Below are 12,906 nucleotides of genomic sequence, written 5' to 3' on the forward strand. Positions count from 1 at the left end.
CGGAACCAACCACCATTCGGAAGCAAAAGAAGATACTCACCCGCGGCTTTCGTGGAACTTTTGCAGCTCGAGCGTGAACGACGAGGAGTCCTTGGTGTAGTCGCCGGGCTCCTTGTGAAGCTTTTCCATGACTTCTTCGGGGCGCGCGCAGCGGCGGCCGCTCGCACAAGCTAGCTCACCTGACGTTCATCGGGTGTGGGTTCCTTTGCGGGGGCCCCTCCGCCGACTGCGAGCTAAGCCTCGTCCCGAGCCGCGCCAATGCGCCGACGACACTTTCCCAGCGCTGAGCACGCAGCACCGCGCACGAATTTCGTTCGCCGACACGCTCACGATCACATCCCGGGACCCGAGCACCGCACATCCAGCACAGCACCGCGCGTCGAGCAAAAAAAAAAGCCCACCACTATCACACCGGAGCCCAAAACGTCACAAGGTTAGAAAACGGCTTCAATAAAAAAAAAAGCTATCGATGTCATTACATACTCCTCGCCCCTCCCCCTCCTTGCGCCGTGACCTCCTCACCCACAACTATTGTCTCGGCTCTCCCAAGATGGCTGACGCAGGCGACGCCGTCTCAGGTTGGGTTTCGTGATTGTTTTCGCTCATTTATTAGTTTATAGTTCATTAGGAATTGGCGCAGGCATTGCGAACTCTTTGGGTACGTGTCCGAAGCGATCTGTGATGTCGCTGGCTTGGCGACGCTGTCGATGTCTTGCGAAAATAAAGGTGAAACCACGGGCCGCTGTATCGTGTTGATTCATAGCAGTGTGTCCCGTCTCGCTCACTTCCTGCAATCTTGTTGTTGTTCATGTTTCTTTTCCATGATATCCTATTGTGGTCGCGCTCTACGATCGACATTTCGCTCTAGCTTCGGAGCACTCATCCGCTTACTTTTTAAATTAAAAGAATCAGGTACGCGGCGGTACGCCGATGCAAACAAATCGTTACGTTGTCGTGCGCCCGTACAAGTGGCGCCATCTTTCGTTATCGTGAAGTAATATCACTGGTAATATGCTGCAAGCGTGTGAACCGATTGGCCTTCGCTACCGTACCTTCGCTGCTTCCTGAGATGCATCTATTAAAGAAAAGAGAGAAAAAGAAATATATGCCCGAGCAAGTGTGCTGGATCTTATGTGTGTTACATCATGTCATCCCTTGTGGCGAATGCTAAGCACAAAGCTTTATTATTTTAGATTTGGGTGTACAAACACGCGACAAATGTCGCGTCCGTTTCGGGAGCCTTTTTTAACGTCAAATGTCGTGTGGAAGAAACATCATAAGCGGCATAATGACGTCTATCAAAAATTTCAAAGGGGCACTGTGTATTCTAGCGACTCGCGATACTCGCATGCGCATTGTATAAGCTGCTGTAGTAATTTATTACTACAGCAGGTGAAATTGCTACAGCAGCAAGTGAAATTGCCGCAACGCAAAACTGATGGTCACAGCGCCATACAATAAGTAACGAGTAACTATCCATGGATACGTACACACGAAACCGAAACTTAGTTGTGCGGCACCCAGTAGACTATCGATTACACACTTTATTTTTGCCAAGCGGTGCTTCTTTCTTTAATGTTGTGGTAAGTAACGCCACAGTAACCTTTGGTACCTGTGGCAAAAAAAAAAAAAAACGTTGCGACGGAAGTTGTTTTTGTATAGCAGAAATTAATGCTAGAAAAATTGTAAAGTTCCTCCATGAGAAAGAAAACTAGTATAATATGGAGAGTGCGGCAAGAACTCGCCGTGTTTTGTGTGGTGGTAGGCAGCGTCAGAATGTCACTTGCGGCAACTAACTGAACTAAAGCTCGCTGACGTCATACCGGAAGTTTAAAATTTTCTTTTTCCGGAAGACTGCAGTGGTCCAGTCACGTGATGGAAACAAGAATGCAGGAAGAATAGAATCGAATACGGGGGCAACGCTGAGGAGTTCGGACGTGACGCCGCAAAGGAGAGGGCTCATTTCTCGGCGAAATCGGGTCGCACAATCGGTACCTTTCTAAAAAGGGTGCGCTCGATGGCCAGTTTTCGTGGTGCCGTTGAGGTGATTGCGTAGCATACCTTCGCATCGACGGCAAGAAGAGCCCCAAGACGACGACCACCACAATGGATCAGACTGCAGTGTCGCGACCTCCGGATTCGGTGGACATCAAACTCCCTCACGTCGAGCAAAGCCTATCGTGGGACTGCGGAGTCTCCTGCGTAGCGATGGTACTGTCGCACGAGCAGCGCAGCGACTTGTTACTCCACAGGGATCAGATAAGCCGCGAGGAAGGCTATCATCAAAGCACCTGGACCATCGACCTGTGTTATCTGCTGCGGCGATTCGGCGTCGACCACGTCTACGCGACGGTCACCCTGGGCGTAAACCCCATGTTCCAGAAGGAGTGCTACTACAAGAAGTCCCTGCAGTGGGACTTCCAGAGGGTCGAAGATCGGTTCCGCGACGCTGCGTCTCACGGTCTCACGGTTTGCCAGAGGTCTACCACGGTCACCGAGCTGCTCGAACACCTCGCTGGCGGTAAACCGGTCATAGTGCTCGTCGACCACGGTCAGTTGCAATGCGACTCCTGTCAGAAGAACAGAGTCGTCGCAAAGATGGCGGGGGTGTTTGCGCGCTACGCTCCATACCAGGGACACTACATCGTGCTGTGCGGATACAGGCTCAGGGAGAGGAAGTTCCTCTACCGGAACCCGTCGAAAAGCGAGCGTCTCTGCAGCGTCACTTTCGAAACTTTGGACAGGGCCAGGAAACGTCTTGGTACTGATGAGGACGTCATATTCATTAACGCCGCCTCAGAAGGTGTTGTTCCCTCGTGAGCGACCTCGAAGCGCATATTTTGGAGAGTTCTAGCGTAACGCTGGCGCGTCAGGATACGCTGTATAACAGAAAGCGCACAGGAGAACAGCTTAGAGCATCGGCGCTGGTGGTGACGCCTTGCGGCGCGGTGGTTAACCAAAGCGCGTACAATTCACGTCGCAATGAACTGTGGTATTCCACTTATGTGCTAATGCCAAGAAAGAAATTCTCTCTCCTTTCTTTTCAAAGAGAGTTGTCCGAGACAAGTCTTAGTGCATTACGGTTGACCACAACATTGAAGGATGGCACCATCAGCTTTGCATCTCCTAAATGTGCATTCCGGTATACATAGATGACATTATGCTATGCTAAACCTCTGTTGTTGACATTGAAGAGCTTATGGCCTTCAGCATTTATTCGTGGCGTGAAGGAGCTTAATGCCATTAACCTATCCCATATGACATGCGTAAAATGGAGTTGAGAGAGTGAACGTATTGTGCTGTGGGTGTTATGCTAATGAAGAAGTCACAGCGCCATGTACTTCCTTCTTTGAGTGATTTTAGCATGCACTATATGCGAATCACCAGTTTGTTCCAGTGATCATGTAAACATTGGTGCAATGCAATATGTTAACACGCAATTTAATGTTATCGCGTGTATCCGTAATTGTTCCTATTCTCTGCAGTCTACGTACCGAGACCCTGAGAGTAAGTTATTGACTTGTTAATTTTTAAGCCTGCCAATCTAAAGATATCTTTTGTGGGAAAGGTGCTAATTTTTACTGCCACCAGTTTGTTGCTCACTTCAAACCATTGAAACTCTTGTTATTTAGTTAGTGTAGCGGTACTTGAAATATTGCCAGCATGTATAAAAACCGCTACCTTAATGTGACAGCTGTTTTCAGAAGTATAGAAGGAGCCCGAGACCATGCTCATGCTATGTTATGTGTATGTGGCAGACTTTTACACTCCTGAAAAGTTACTATGTGTGATCTCATTGTGCCAATGGGTGCTCGTAATACCCTCCTTGCAATATTTTTGGTTTTATTGTATGATTGCTTTGTACACATGTTGAATGGTCATTGACAGCTTCTTTATAGGTACCATAAAGCATTTTGTAAAAAAAATCTCAAGGAGCTTAATTTCACTTTGTTAAATAGTAGGTGTACAGGCACAGCCACTGCTAGCAGGAACACGGCATCCTGTGGCAGCGCTTCATGGAGATCCACTATTGGTGCCTTGGGAAGTCTTGTGGCACATGCGCAATCGTAGAAATATACGGAGCACCTGGCGCATCGTCTGCTATGGTTCCTTTCAAATTTTGTGTACCTGCATGCAGCGTTCGTAACTCAGAGCCACAAGTGCGCATGATCGAGATGCCAATGCGCGCGGTGCAGGGAAGGAACTGTAGCAGACGACATGCCAGGCGCTTCATCTATCGCTTTGATTGTGCCTGCACCACAAGGCTTCTTGAGGTGCCGGTGGTGGCGCTCCACAGAGCACTGCCACATGCTCCCATGTTCCCGCTAGCAGTGGCCACTGTACTAAGGTAAATGAGTCGGTGCACCATGGCTGGCGAGTTTTGTGCCACAACACAGCAGTTGTGCCCTGAACTGTAATGTGTAACTGCAAGGTTTCTTAAGGAACATGTTTCTGGTGTACTTTTGGCAGGGCAACGCAGCATATGTTATACATTGCTCAAAGACTGCATTGTAGTACCAGCAGAAATATGTTCCACATTGTTACCAACCAAAACAGAAACCTTATACAGTATGTTTGAACGACAGAAAGCAGGGAGAGTTGGTAAGGATTTCTGCCTTGGTGTAGCGACACCAGTCGACAATGTGCCAAAAGTACATTGGAAATGCGCTACTTGTTGTTGCAGCTTCATACAAATGGTAATGTAATGCAAGTTGTGTGGTGTCTGCATGCTTAGCGTTACAAGACTTGTGTCATAACACTGTTGCATGCTTTGCCCTAAGGATACTCCTATTGAACACTATGTGTACCACTAGCAAAAACCACTCATCTGTGATTGTTGGTTGTGCCAGATTAGCTTATGACATTACCTCAAGGTACTCTCTTATGGAAGCTACTCATTGGTGCTTGGTTGTGCTACCAGACTTGTGTCATAACGTTGTTGCATGCTTTGACGTAAGGATACTCCTATTTAACACAGTGTGTAGCACTAGCAAAAACCACTCATCTGTGATTGTCGGTTGTGCTAGAGTAGCTTATTACCTCAAGGTACTCTCTTGTGGAAGCTGCTCATCTTTGGTGCTTGCCTGTGCTATACACAACGCAACACTTCGCAATTCTGTGCATGTATGCCTGCTTCAAAAAGTTAGTCTCATGCCCAGCTGCAGTCAGCGACAGCTCTAAGAATGTAGTGGCAAATGCCGCTCGGGGAGAAGATGCATTCATGCACCAGGGAGTCGAATCATCCAATTCTCCTTCCTTGACCTTGCTATTCATAGCCCCGTTTTTGCCTTGCTCGAGTGCTGCCGTGGGGTGCGGGCGTTGTTCTAGAGATACAAACAATATGCCTTTCAGGTAAAAATGTTAATTATTTGTGATGCATCTTGCAAATTTTCTCAGCTATGGGCTAGGAGGATCTGTTAACGCTTCTCTCTGTTTATATATCACTTGTTCCATCATCTGCACCATTCGTCATGCTGAACATAAACTGCCACTTAGCCCAGCTTGGAACTTTCTTGCACATTCTCCGGAACTATGGCAAAGCCAGATATCAGCCTCCAAACATCTTTCCAGAGTTCTGCATCATAGCTACATGTGTAGATGCTATGAGCTATCTTTCCTACACCATTTTCTGTTGTTGGCTGTTCCCGGATGTGGTATATGACAGTAGCATGTTCGTTGTTGCTGAATTACAGGGCTGCTCCTCATTCATGCCTGTGCCCTGCAAGGAAACTACTTTCTGTGATCTCGGAGGGCACGGAGATCAGGCGCAGCTCACGCTTTTGTGGGAGGAGCTTGTACTGCATTCTAGACTTGTCACTGGCTGTGGGCAACCCCTAGTTCTTTGCTCTTTAGACATCTATAATGTGCAGCAGACTGTGTCATGCAGCATCGTCCGATTTTGAGCATGATGGCATTTACTGTGGTGCACAGAAATATGTGCCCTATTAATTCTCTAAACTTCTCGTTTTTCTTTAAAAGTCTTCCATCCTGACCTATTAGAGAAAAACACAAGTCATAGGCCTGTCAGGGCAGGTGTGTGTGTGCCACAAGCGCCATGAAGCCAATCTTGTGAAAACTGCAACGCACTGTGGACAAATGAGTTGAACCACACGTGAGCTGGATAAAGTACTGTAGACAAACAGAGAGCCATGGCCAGCTTCCATGCATTTTGTTGAGAGAGAGAGAGAGAATAAACTTTAATAAGAAGAGCACGCGAGCGTAGGTAGCTCCTCCGCTCTGCAGTGGGTGGTCCCCTCAGTCCAGGAGTCCAGCGGCCTTAGCTGCCCTTCTCGCTCGATTGACCAGGTTGAGCTGATCCGTCGAGTCGGAGCTGGACAGCGCTGCCTCCCATTGCCGTGTGGTGGGGTGTGTTATGGGTGTTAGCTGTGGTGTGTTTGCACAAGCCCATACTATGTGGTAAAGTGTTGCAGATTGATCACAGTGTGGACATTTATGGGAATACAGCGCAGGGTGTGTGGCGTGGTAAAGACTCAAATGTGGATATGTGTTTGTTTGTTTGCATTTTGTTGACGAGTGTTTCAAGTGGTGTGCTCTTGTTAGGCAAATACCACACCAGCTAGAATCAAACTTGTTGAATATTAGAAGTGGAAGCATGTTTATTGTATGTTGTCTCCGTAAACCACGGTTGCGTATATCAATACAGCCAATTGTGCAAGCAACCTCACAAATTTTGGGCCTACAGAAGGCTGCATTTATCTACTTTGATCTGTTTTCGATCTACATCCTATTTAGATCTAGGTACATATTAAACAACCTCTGGTGGTCGAAATCTAAAGCCTATACAAGTACCCTCGTGACCCACTGTACAGCTTTGGAATGTTTAAAATCTTAATACTATTGCACGTTCAAAGAAATAGCTCAGCCAGTGAAGCACACAGATAATGTGCTGTTAACTGCAGAGCTACTTTACCATCATGCTAGTAAACCACTTATTTGCCAGCAATTTCTTCACTGGTACTGGGTGTTCAACATTGCAGTGAATTTCTTATTCATGCCTTCTGTCCAGGTTGTGAGATCATTTCTTGGAATTTTGAAACCTTGTGGAACAAGGATTGTCTCTTCCATTACCTACTGCAGTTGCTTAGTGTCCAGTGGCCAAGCACAAAGTCATGATTTCGAATGCCACCCGCGGTTTGACGGGAACTTGGGATTTATGTGCATGTTATAGAACCCCACTTGTTCAAAATTAGTCCAAGGCCCTCCATTACAGCGTATCTCAGTTGCTTTGGGATATTAAACCCCATGAATCAAACTGTTGTTCATGCAAGTACAAAATAAGCATAAAATCATTCAAAAATGCCCCTTCGGCACACTTCTACTGTTGCCTTAGGCCCATTAACGATGCAGTAAACAAACATTTTGCCTGAATCAGGAAAACTTGCTCAGTGCACAAGCATGGATACTCGGGAGTGCATGTTGCACGATTTAATGTCATTTGGGATTGGCTGCTGATATTGCAAAATTAAGAAAAATATCTTCAAGACCTTCCTTCTCTTCAAATACTCATGAAATGCCAATATGCTCCTTAGACAATCGCTGAAACGATAAGAGGTGAAATTCGTTGCATTTAAAAGATCACTACTTGTAGCCACTGTTAGAATGGAATATTCTTATTCAAACTCTGAAATGCTTACCACATAGGTAAGTGTGTGAATCCAGAAAATAAATCAAGGCATGAGGCTTTAGTCGTCTTTTCACTATTCCATTTTTACACGTCAACACCTCCTCCTGCTGCTTGTACAGTATTGTCCGCTGTTAAAGGGAACACAATAGAATTATGCCTTTGACTACGCTGAATGGCATAAAGGCCCACGTGTGTGTGTATATATATATATATATATATATATATATATATATATATATACATACATACACACACAGTCAACGACCGATTTTTCGGACATGCACAATAATTCAGACGCCTACGCAGCACAGCCACGTACCCCATAAGAGTCGATGCATAAGAACGTCTGAAATTTCGGACGCAAAAAACCTTCGCCATCCGATTCTCCGGGCTTTTTGCTATGACCGCAGGTCCGAAACGGCAATAATTGTAGCCACTACCGGTGCCATTTCGATTATCTCGCAGCCCCGAACCGGCGCTCTCGAACGCAGATCCGCTGGCAGCCGTAGCCACCACCGCGACACTGCTAGGCCTAGCTACTTCGACATTCATTACCAAGCTTCTTTCTGTTCGGTGCCGTGTTTTTCATTAAACCAATTCACCGCTGTTAGTAAAGAAGCCGACTATGCCTTTGTAATCCTCGTCAATGGAAGCTGGGAAAGCACGGCGCGTTCAATAATGCCAGTTCCCAAAAGTCAGCTTCACCTCAATACAATGTTACGCGTGCACCCGCCGTCTCCTATCATAATAGGAGCTACGATGGGCCTAATAAGTACTAGCAGGCTTTGAGAGCTATTTCGGACGTGCCTGTCGCGATTCGAGCCCTTGGGGGCAGTAAAAGGCACGCATTCGTTCTTACCGACTGCCCGATTTTTCGGACGTTTTCGCGGCCCCTAGGGAGTCCGAAATATCGGACGTTGACTGTATATGTATACACACAGACACGTCCAGTTGCTTCGGCCACTTTTTTTTTTTTTTCAGTATAGGCGAAAGCTTGTTATATTGACTATTACATTATTACTGGTTAGGCATTTACCTTTAAGAGTAGACTGTACTGTAAGGCAACAGTGTAACACGCAAACATGAGTTATGCGAACACCCTTGGTTTTTGGTTGACCTGAGTATTCGTCACCATCCACTGGATGCATTGTTCCTGGTCAACACGGAGCAACCTTCTTGCTTTCCGTTTTTTTATTTCATGTCAACTGATGGGCCTGACAGCATATATATATGTGATGTGTTAGCTCAAGTGCAAGCATTGTTTCTAAGAAAGTTGAAACAGAGTTAAGATTGCATTGTTTATTTCCACAATACATGAATGCAGTGTTTGCATCGGTGACATATTTACATCTGACAAAGTGCTCGAGTTAAAATGTACCACCCTTCCATTCTTCGTCTGGTGCTATTACAAAAATAAATATGGTTCTTCTCGACGCGAAACACGCTTTGCACTTCTGGAAAGAAAAAAAGAACGGCAAAGTACGCCAACGGTGAAAAGGTGCGCGCCGCTGCAGTGCGACTGCGCAGTGTGCACAGAAAGTAGTTCAACCGTCAGCGATTTCTTACACAAAAATAAAGCGATGACCATGTAAGCCAGTTATACATTTCACGAGTATTGGTCTGTGCGTTAGTTGTCTGGACGCCGTGCTTCCCAATGATTTAGTTCCTCCAAGAGCCAGGTAATACTATTTAGACCTAAGCAGACGAAACAAAATAGCACCTGGAAACTTTTACAAGGTCAGGGTATATTTACAAAGTCTACAAAACATCTTGGCTCATTGCGTAAAGCCATCTCCAGAACTACGTGCATTGTGGAAGCCACGTTGCCCAGCAGACAAAAATGAATGGGTCGTGAATGTCATGAACAATCGCTGAACACTGAAGAGTGTTGAATCATTATATTAAAGGAAGAGTGCAGCAAAGATGATGCACATGAAAACCTGGTTTTAAGTTATGGAAGATTTGTCATACATAATTTCAGCAGACGACAGCCACAGTCAGTCGAATCTCGGCAAGAACAGGAACATTCGCGCAACGCAATTATTGCACTTTTATGGCAAATCGCAATCATAGGTACAGTTTACCACATGCACTGTGCAGAAAAAAAAAGTGTTTCCCAGCCCTAAAGTGTAAAGTTTTAATTAACAAAAATGCGAAGGTCTTTTGCAAGTGGCTTTGAAGCTGAAAGCTTTGGTGCAACACAGGCGCCGATTGTTGTAAAAAAAATTCGCAAGAAATGCACTGACCTGCTTAAGGCAATGACGAAGATACACTAAAGTGAAGAAAGTGTTCAACACGACTTACCCAGAAAAAAGGCTCTCTTAAAGTGAAATGTGAAAGACGATGGCAGCAACAGAAAACAGGTTCAACAACATTATATTTAAACAAATACGACTCGGACTGGCATACCGGAAAGACCAGGTCTTGTACTGACGGCCCTCGACGAAAATTCCGCACAACCATCCAACAGTGCCACTTTTAGACAAATTCACATTTAGTTCGTATTGTGTAACAGTTCGATAAGATTTGATCCCCCCCCCCCCCAAAAAAAAAATATTCAACACGGAGTCTCGCGCCGATTATGTCTCTGCCCTACGTCAACGTGCACGTGCGCAAATCACTTTCGAAGCTTGCGTTTTGATGGCACGGCAGAGGAGACGCTTCAACTGCGCTTCCGGCGTAGACTGCCGCGGTTCGGCCGCGCCGTTGAAGCATTCTGTCAAGACGCGGTGTCTGAGGGCGGGGTTGCTGGCGACTCACTGCTTGGAGCAGTGGTCAGCGCCAGATCGTTCTCTAGAGTCCGGATGGTCGCTAGCAGGTCCGAGTGCTGCTGCGGAGTCAGCTGCTGGATTATGTGCACGGCTGAGTCCATGATGAGCTCGGGGTTGGCTTGGAGCATGCTATTTGAAGATAAAAAAGAAAAGATCAAGAGCGAGCCAATTAAGGTGTCATGTACTCGGACTACCGCGCACAGCACTGAGTTAAAAGGCCCCTAAACAACTCCCATATCGAAGGCGCAAGCGAGCAGTTTCTTGCTCGCCTTCCCAACTCTGCTGACCTGGTGTCGTCGCGTGTATGGCCCTTCTGGGGTTGCGACGTGGGAAGAAGAAACTGGAAAAGCCCAGAGAGGAGCATGCGATTGTTTATCTTTTGTGCGCGCGCGCGCTATCAGAGGCGGTTTACGAGACCTTTAAGAGACAGTCAATCCTGGTAATCATGAAGTTGTATGTGATACGAAAGTACTATTGTTAAAGCGTGCATACTTATAGGAAACAAAATTAGTGATCAGGTCTATACAGTGGTTTCAGTTGTGGATAGCGCATCAAACCAATTACTAAATAAATAATCACTATACTAACTGTCGTTAACTCAAATAACATTTCATTGTATTTTTTTTTCCTGTATGAATGTACTCTCCATGGCCGGTATACGGCAGGCTATACTAATTATGCTATGCCTGTCATTTTTTGACGCATCACTTGTTGCGCTGTGCTCAGCTTGTACAGGTTGTGGGTACAGAAAGGGTCAAAGGAGCTCCTACGTGCGACTTCGGACATGGAGAAACAAGATTGGGACTCACTTCTTGATTTGAGAGATAGCTGCATCACGCCTCAAGCACTGGATGTTGTCGTTGATGAGCGAACGTTCAACCTTTGGGTGGAGCTGAACTTGAAGCCAGTTGCCGACAGCCAAGTCATTCTCCCACAAATATTGCTGCAGATACAATGCAGGCTCGGTCAGACACACACACTCGGTGTTCGATACATTCTGCATCGAATTCTCGGTAAAGGTGTTATTTTGCATAAACATTGGTAAAAAGTTATGCGCATTTGATATCCTCCTCATACCTGAACACAGCTCAGGGAAATAAATTGAGCATTGCAAGTCAATTTTCATTGCTGACCGATTTGTTACCTAAAATATACCAGTTAAATTCCGAACGCACAATCCATGTGCTGAAGATAGTGCAGCCTCACGTTTCTTGTAATAAAAATCACATTGCTTAAATGCCGAGGTGAGGGTGTAACATCGTGTGGCGTTTTGATGCGTCATCCTGGATACTGATGTCAACTCGCAATATTCGAAATACACTTGACAAGACGTTTAAGTCATTTCCATAGAGCTACACGCACATCTGACTGTATCCCGAGAGAGCGGTTTGATGTAATAGCTTCCGAAATGCATAATTTTTAAAACGAAGGTTGTGGGGACTGAGGAATGCGCCGGCGCCATTGCGCGGGCATTCCTGCCGTCCGCCGCCTATCCTCGCCCGCTCCCAACCGGTTTCAGTGGTGGCGCTCCACTCGCGGTGGGGGCGGTGCGCTGACGTCACTATGCGGCCGCGTTTGGCTGCGGATTGCTGAGCGTGGCTCCACAAATCACACGAGACAATGTAACCTAGCAGTAGTTTATGCTGCTACAGTACACAAACCACACATTTCGCGTTGAACAGCGCGCGGTCGACGCTATCACCGATATGCTACTTGTAGGATGGGATTCAGCACATCGTTACGTAAAGGGCGGACACGGTGACGCCGCAGCTCTGGTTCGCTAACTAAATTGCCGACGCGCTATGCCACATATGAATATTTCGATCGGCAGCACCACCGAACTGTTCAGAAATACGAGTGTTACACGGCCAAGAAACACTGAACCCGCTGCTACTGCGCGGTCATAAAATATTGACCCTTTTCGCGGAACAGTTTGTTCTAGAAAAACGACATGGCGCTTACGGCGGCGTGCCATTAAAGTCGCTGGAAAGCACCGCGGCCCTTTTCTCTTCGCCACCGCGCGGCCGATTGGTCAGTTGCAGTCATGTGATCACTTTCCACCATAGATTGTCCACGCCGCGCCAGAGCGGAGAAGCTGAGAAAGGCATCGCTCGCACACGCCGCGCGTACGAGCCATCGACGAGGTCAGATTTTGCATTTTGGGCAATTCAGGGCATAAAAACTTTTGTACACAAAACAAAACGAAAGGAAATGCCCGGGTGCTGCGCTGTCGGGTGCAGCAACTGCCGAGAGTCCGGGAAAGCGCTTTTCGCGATACCAGTTCAGCGGAAAGAGCGACAGCAAGCGACGTGTTATCTGGCTGCACCGAATAAAGCGCGACGAGATCACTCCCACTTGGTGAATTTGATATGGCAAAGCTGAGAAGCTCATTTGCGGTATCATCTAACTGCCTAAATGCCATAATGTAATCGAAAAGCTTCACGCGTTTGCTTTGAAGACTGGTTTGCCTTGAGCAAACAAAGCGAGGAG

At 46.6% G+C, this 12,906-nt stretch overlaps 3 protein-coding genes across 8 annotated transcripts in view; 1 reads left to right on the forward strand and 2 right to left on the reverse strand.

Moving 5' to 3' along the window:
* Nucleotides 1-456, reverse strand: part of LOC119463372 (AT-rich interactive domain-containing protein 2-like) — a 68,637-nt gene extending 68,181 nt beyond the window's left edge. For both annotated transcript variants that reach the window (XM_049656571.1, XM_037724193.2), the window contains exon 1: nucleotides 41-456. In XM_049656571.1, the coding sequence (XP_049512528.1) occupies nucleotides 41-129 (89 nt within the window). In that variant the 5' untranslated portion in view covers nucleotides 130-456. The remainder of the gene's footprint in view (nucleotides 1-40) is intronic.
* Nucleotides 457-1,651: 1,195 nt separating this feature from the next.
* LOC119463373 (protein GUCD1) overlaps nucleotides 1,652-12,906 on the forward strand; it is a 48,973-nt gene continuing 37,718 nt past the window's right edge. Inside the window, exon 1 of the mRNA XM_049656572.1 lies at nucleotides 1,652-8,625. Within this exon, the coding sequence (XP_049512529.1) occupies nucleotides 2,107-2,820 (714 nt within the window). The 5' untranslated portion in view covers nucleotides 1,652-2,106 and the 3' untranslated portion in view covers nucleotides 2,821-8,625. The remainder of the gene's footprint in view (nucleotides 8,626-12,906) is intronic.
* Nucleotides 8,930-12,906, reverse strand: part of LOC119463375 (acetyl-CoA carboxylase-like) — a 124,121-nt gene continuing 120,144 nt past the window's right edge. For 2 of the 5 annotated variants that reach the window (XM_049656564.1, XM_049656563.1), the window contains exons 49-50: nucleotides 11,226-11,296; nucleotides 10,005-10,545 (exon numbers count right to left, since the gene is read on the reverse strand). In XM_049656564.1, coding sequence (XP_049512521.1) covers nucleotides 10,365-10,545; nucleotides 11,226-11,296 — 252 coding nt within the window. In that variant the 3' untranslated portion in view covers nucleotides 10,005-10,364. Of the gene's footprint in view, nucleotides 9,341-10,004; nucleotides 10,546-11,225; nucleotides 11,360-12,906 lie in introns of those variants that run through there. The other 3 variants (XM_049656565.1, XR_007463648.1, XM_049656562.1) reach the window with 3 other exon arrangements.

This window comes from Dermacentor silvarum, chromosome 9 (assembly GCF_013339745.2).
Source record: "Dermacentor silvarum isolate Dsil-2018 chromosome 9, BIME_Dsil_1.4, whole genome shotgun sequence".
In the NCBI taxonomy this organism is placed as follows: domain Eukaryota; kingdom Metazoa; phylum Arthropoda; class Arachnida; order Ixodida; family Ixodidae; genus Dermacentor; species Dermacentor silvarum.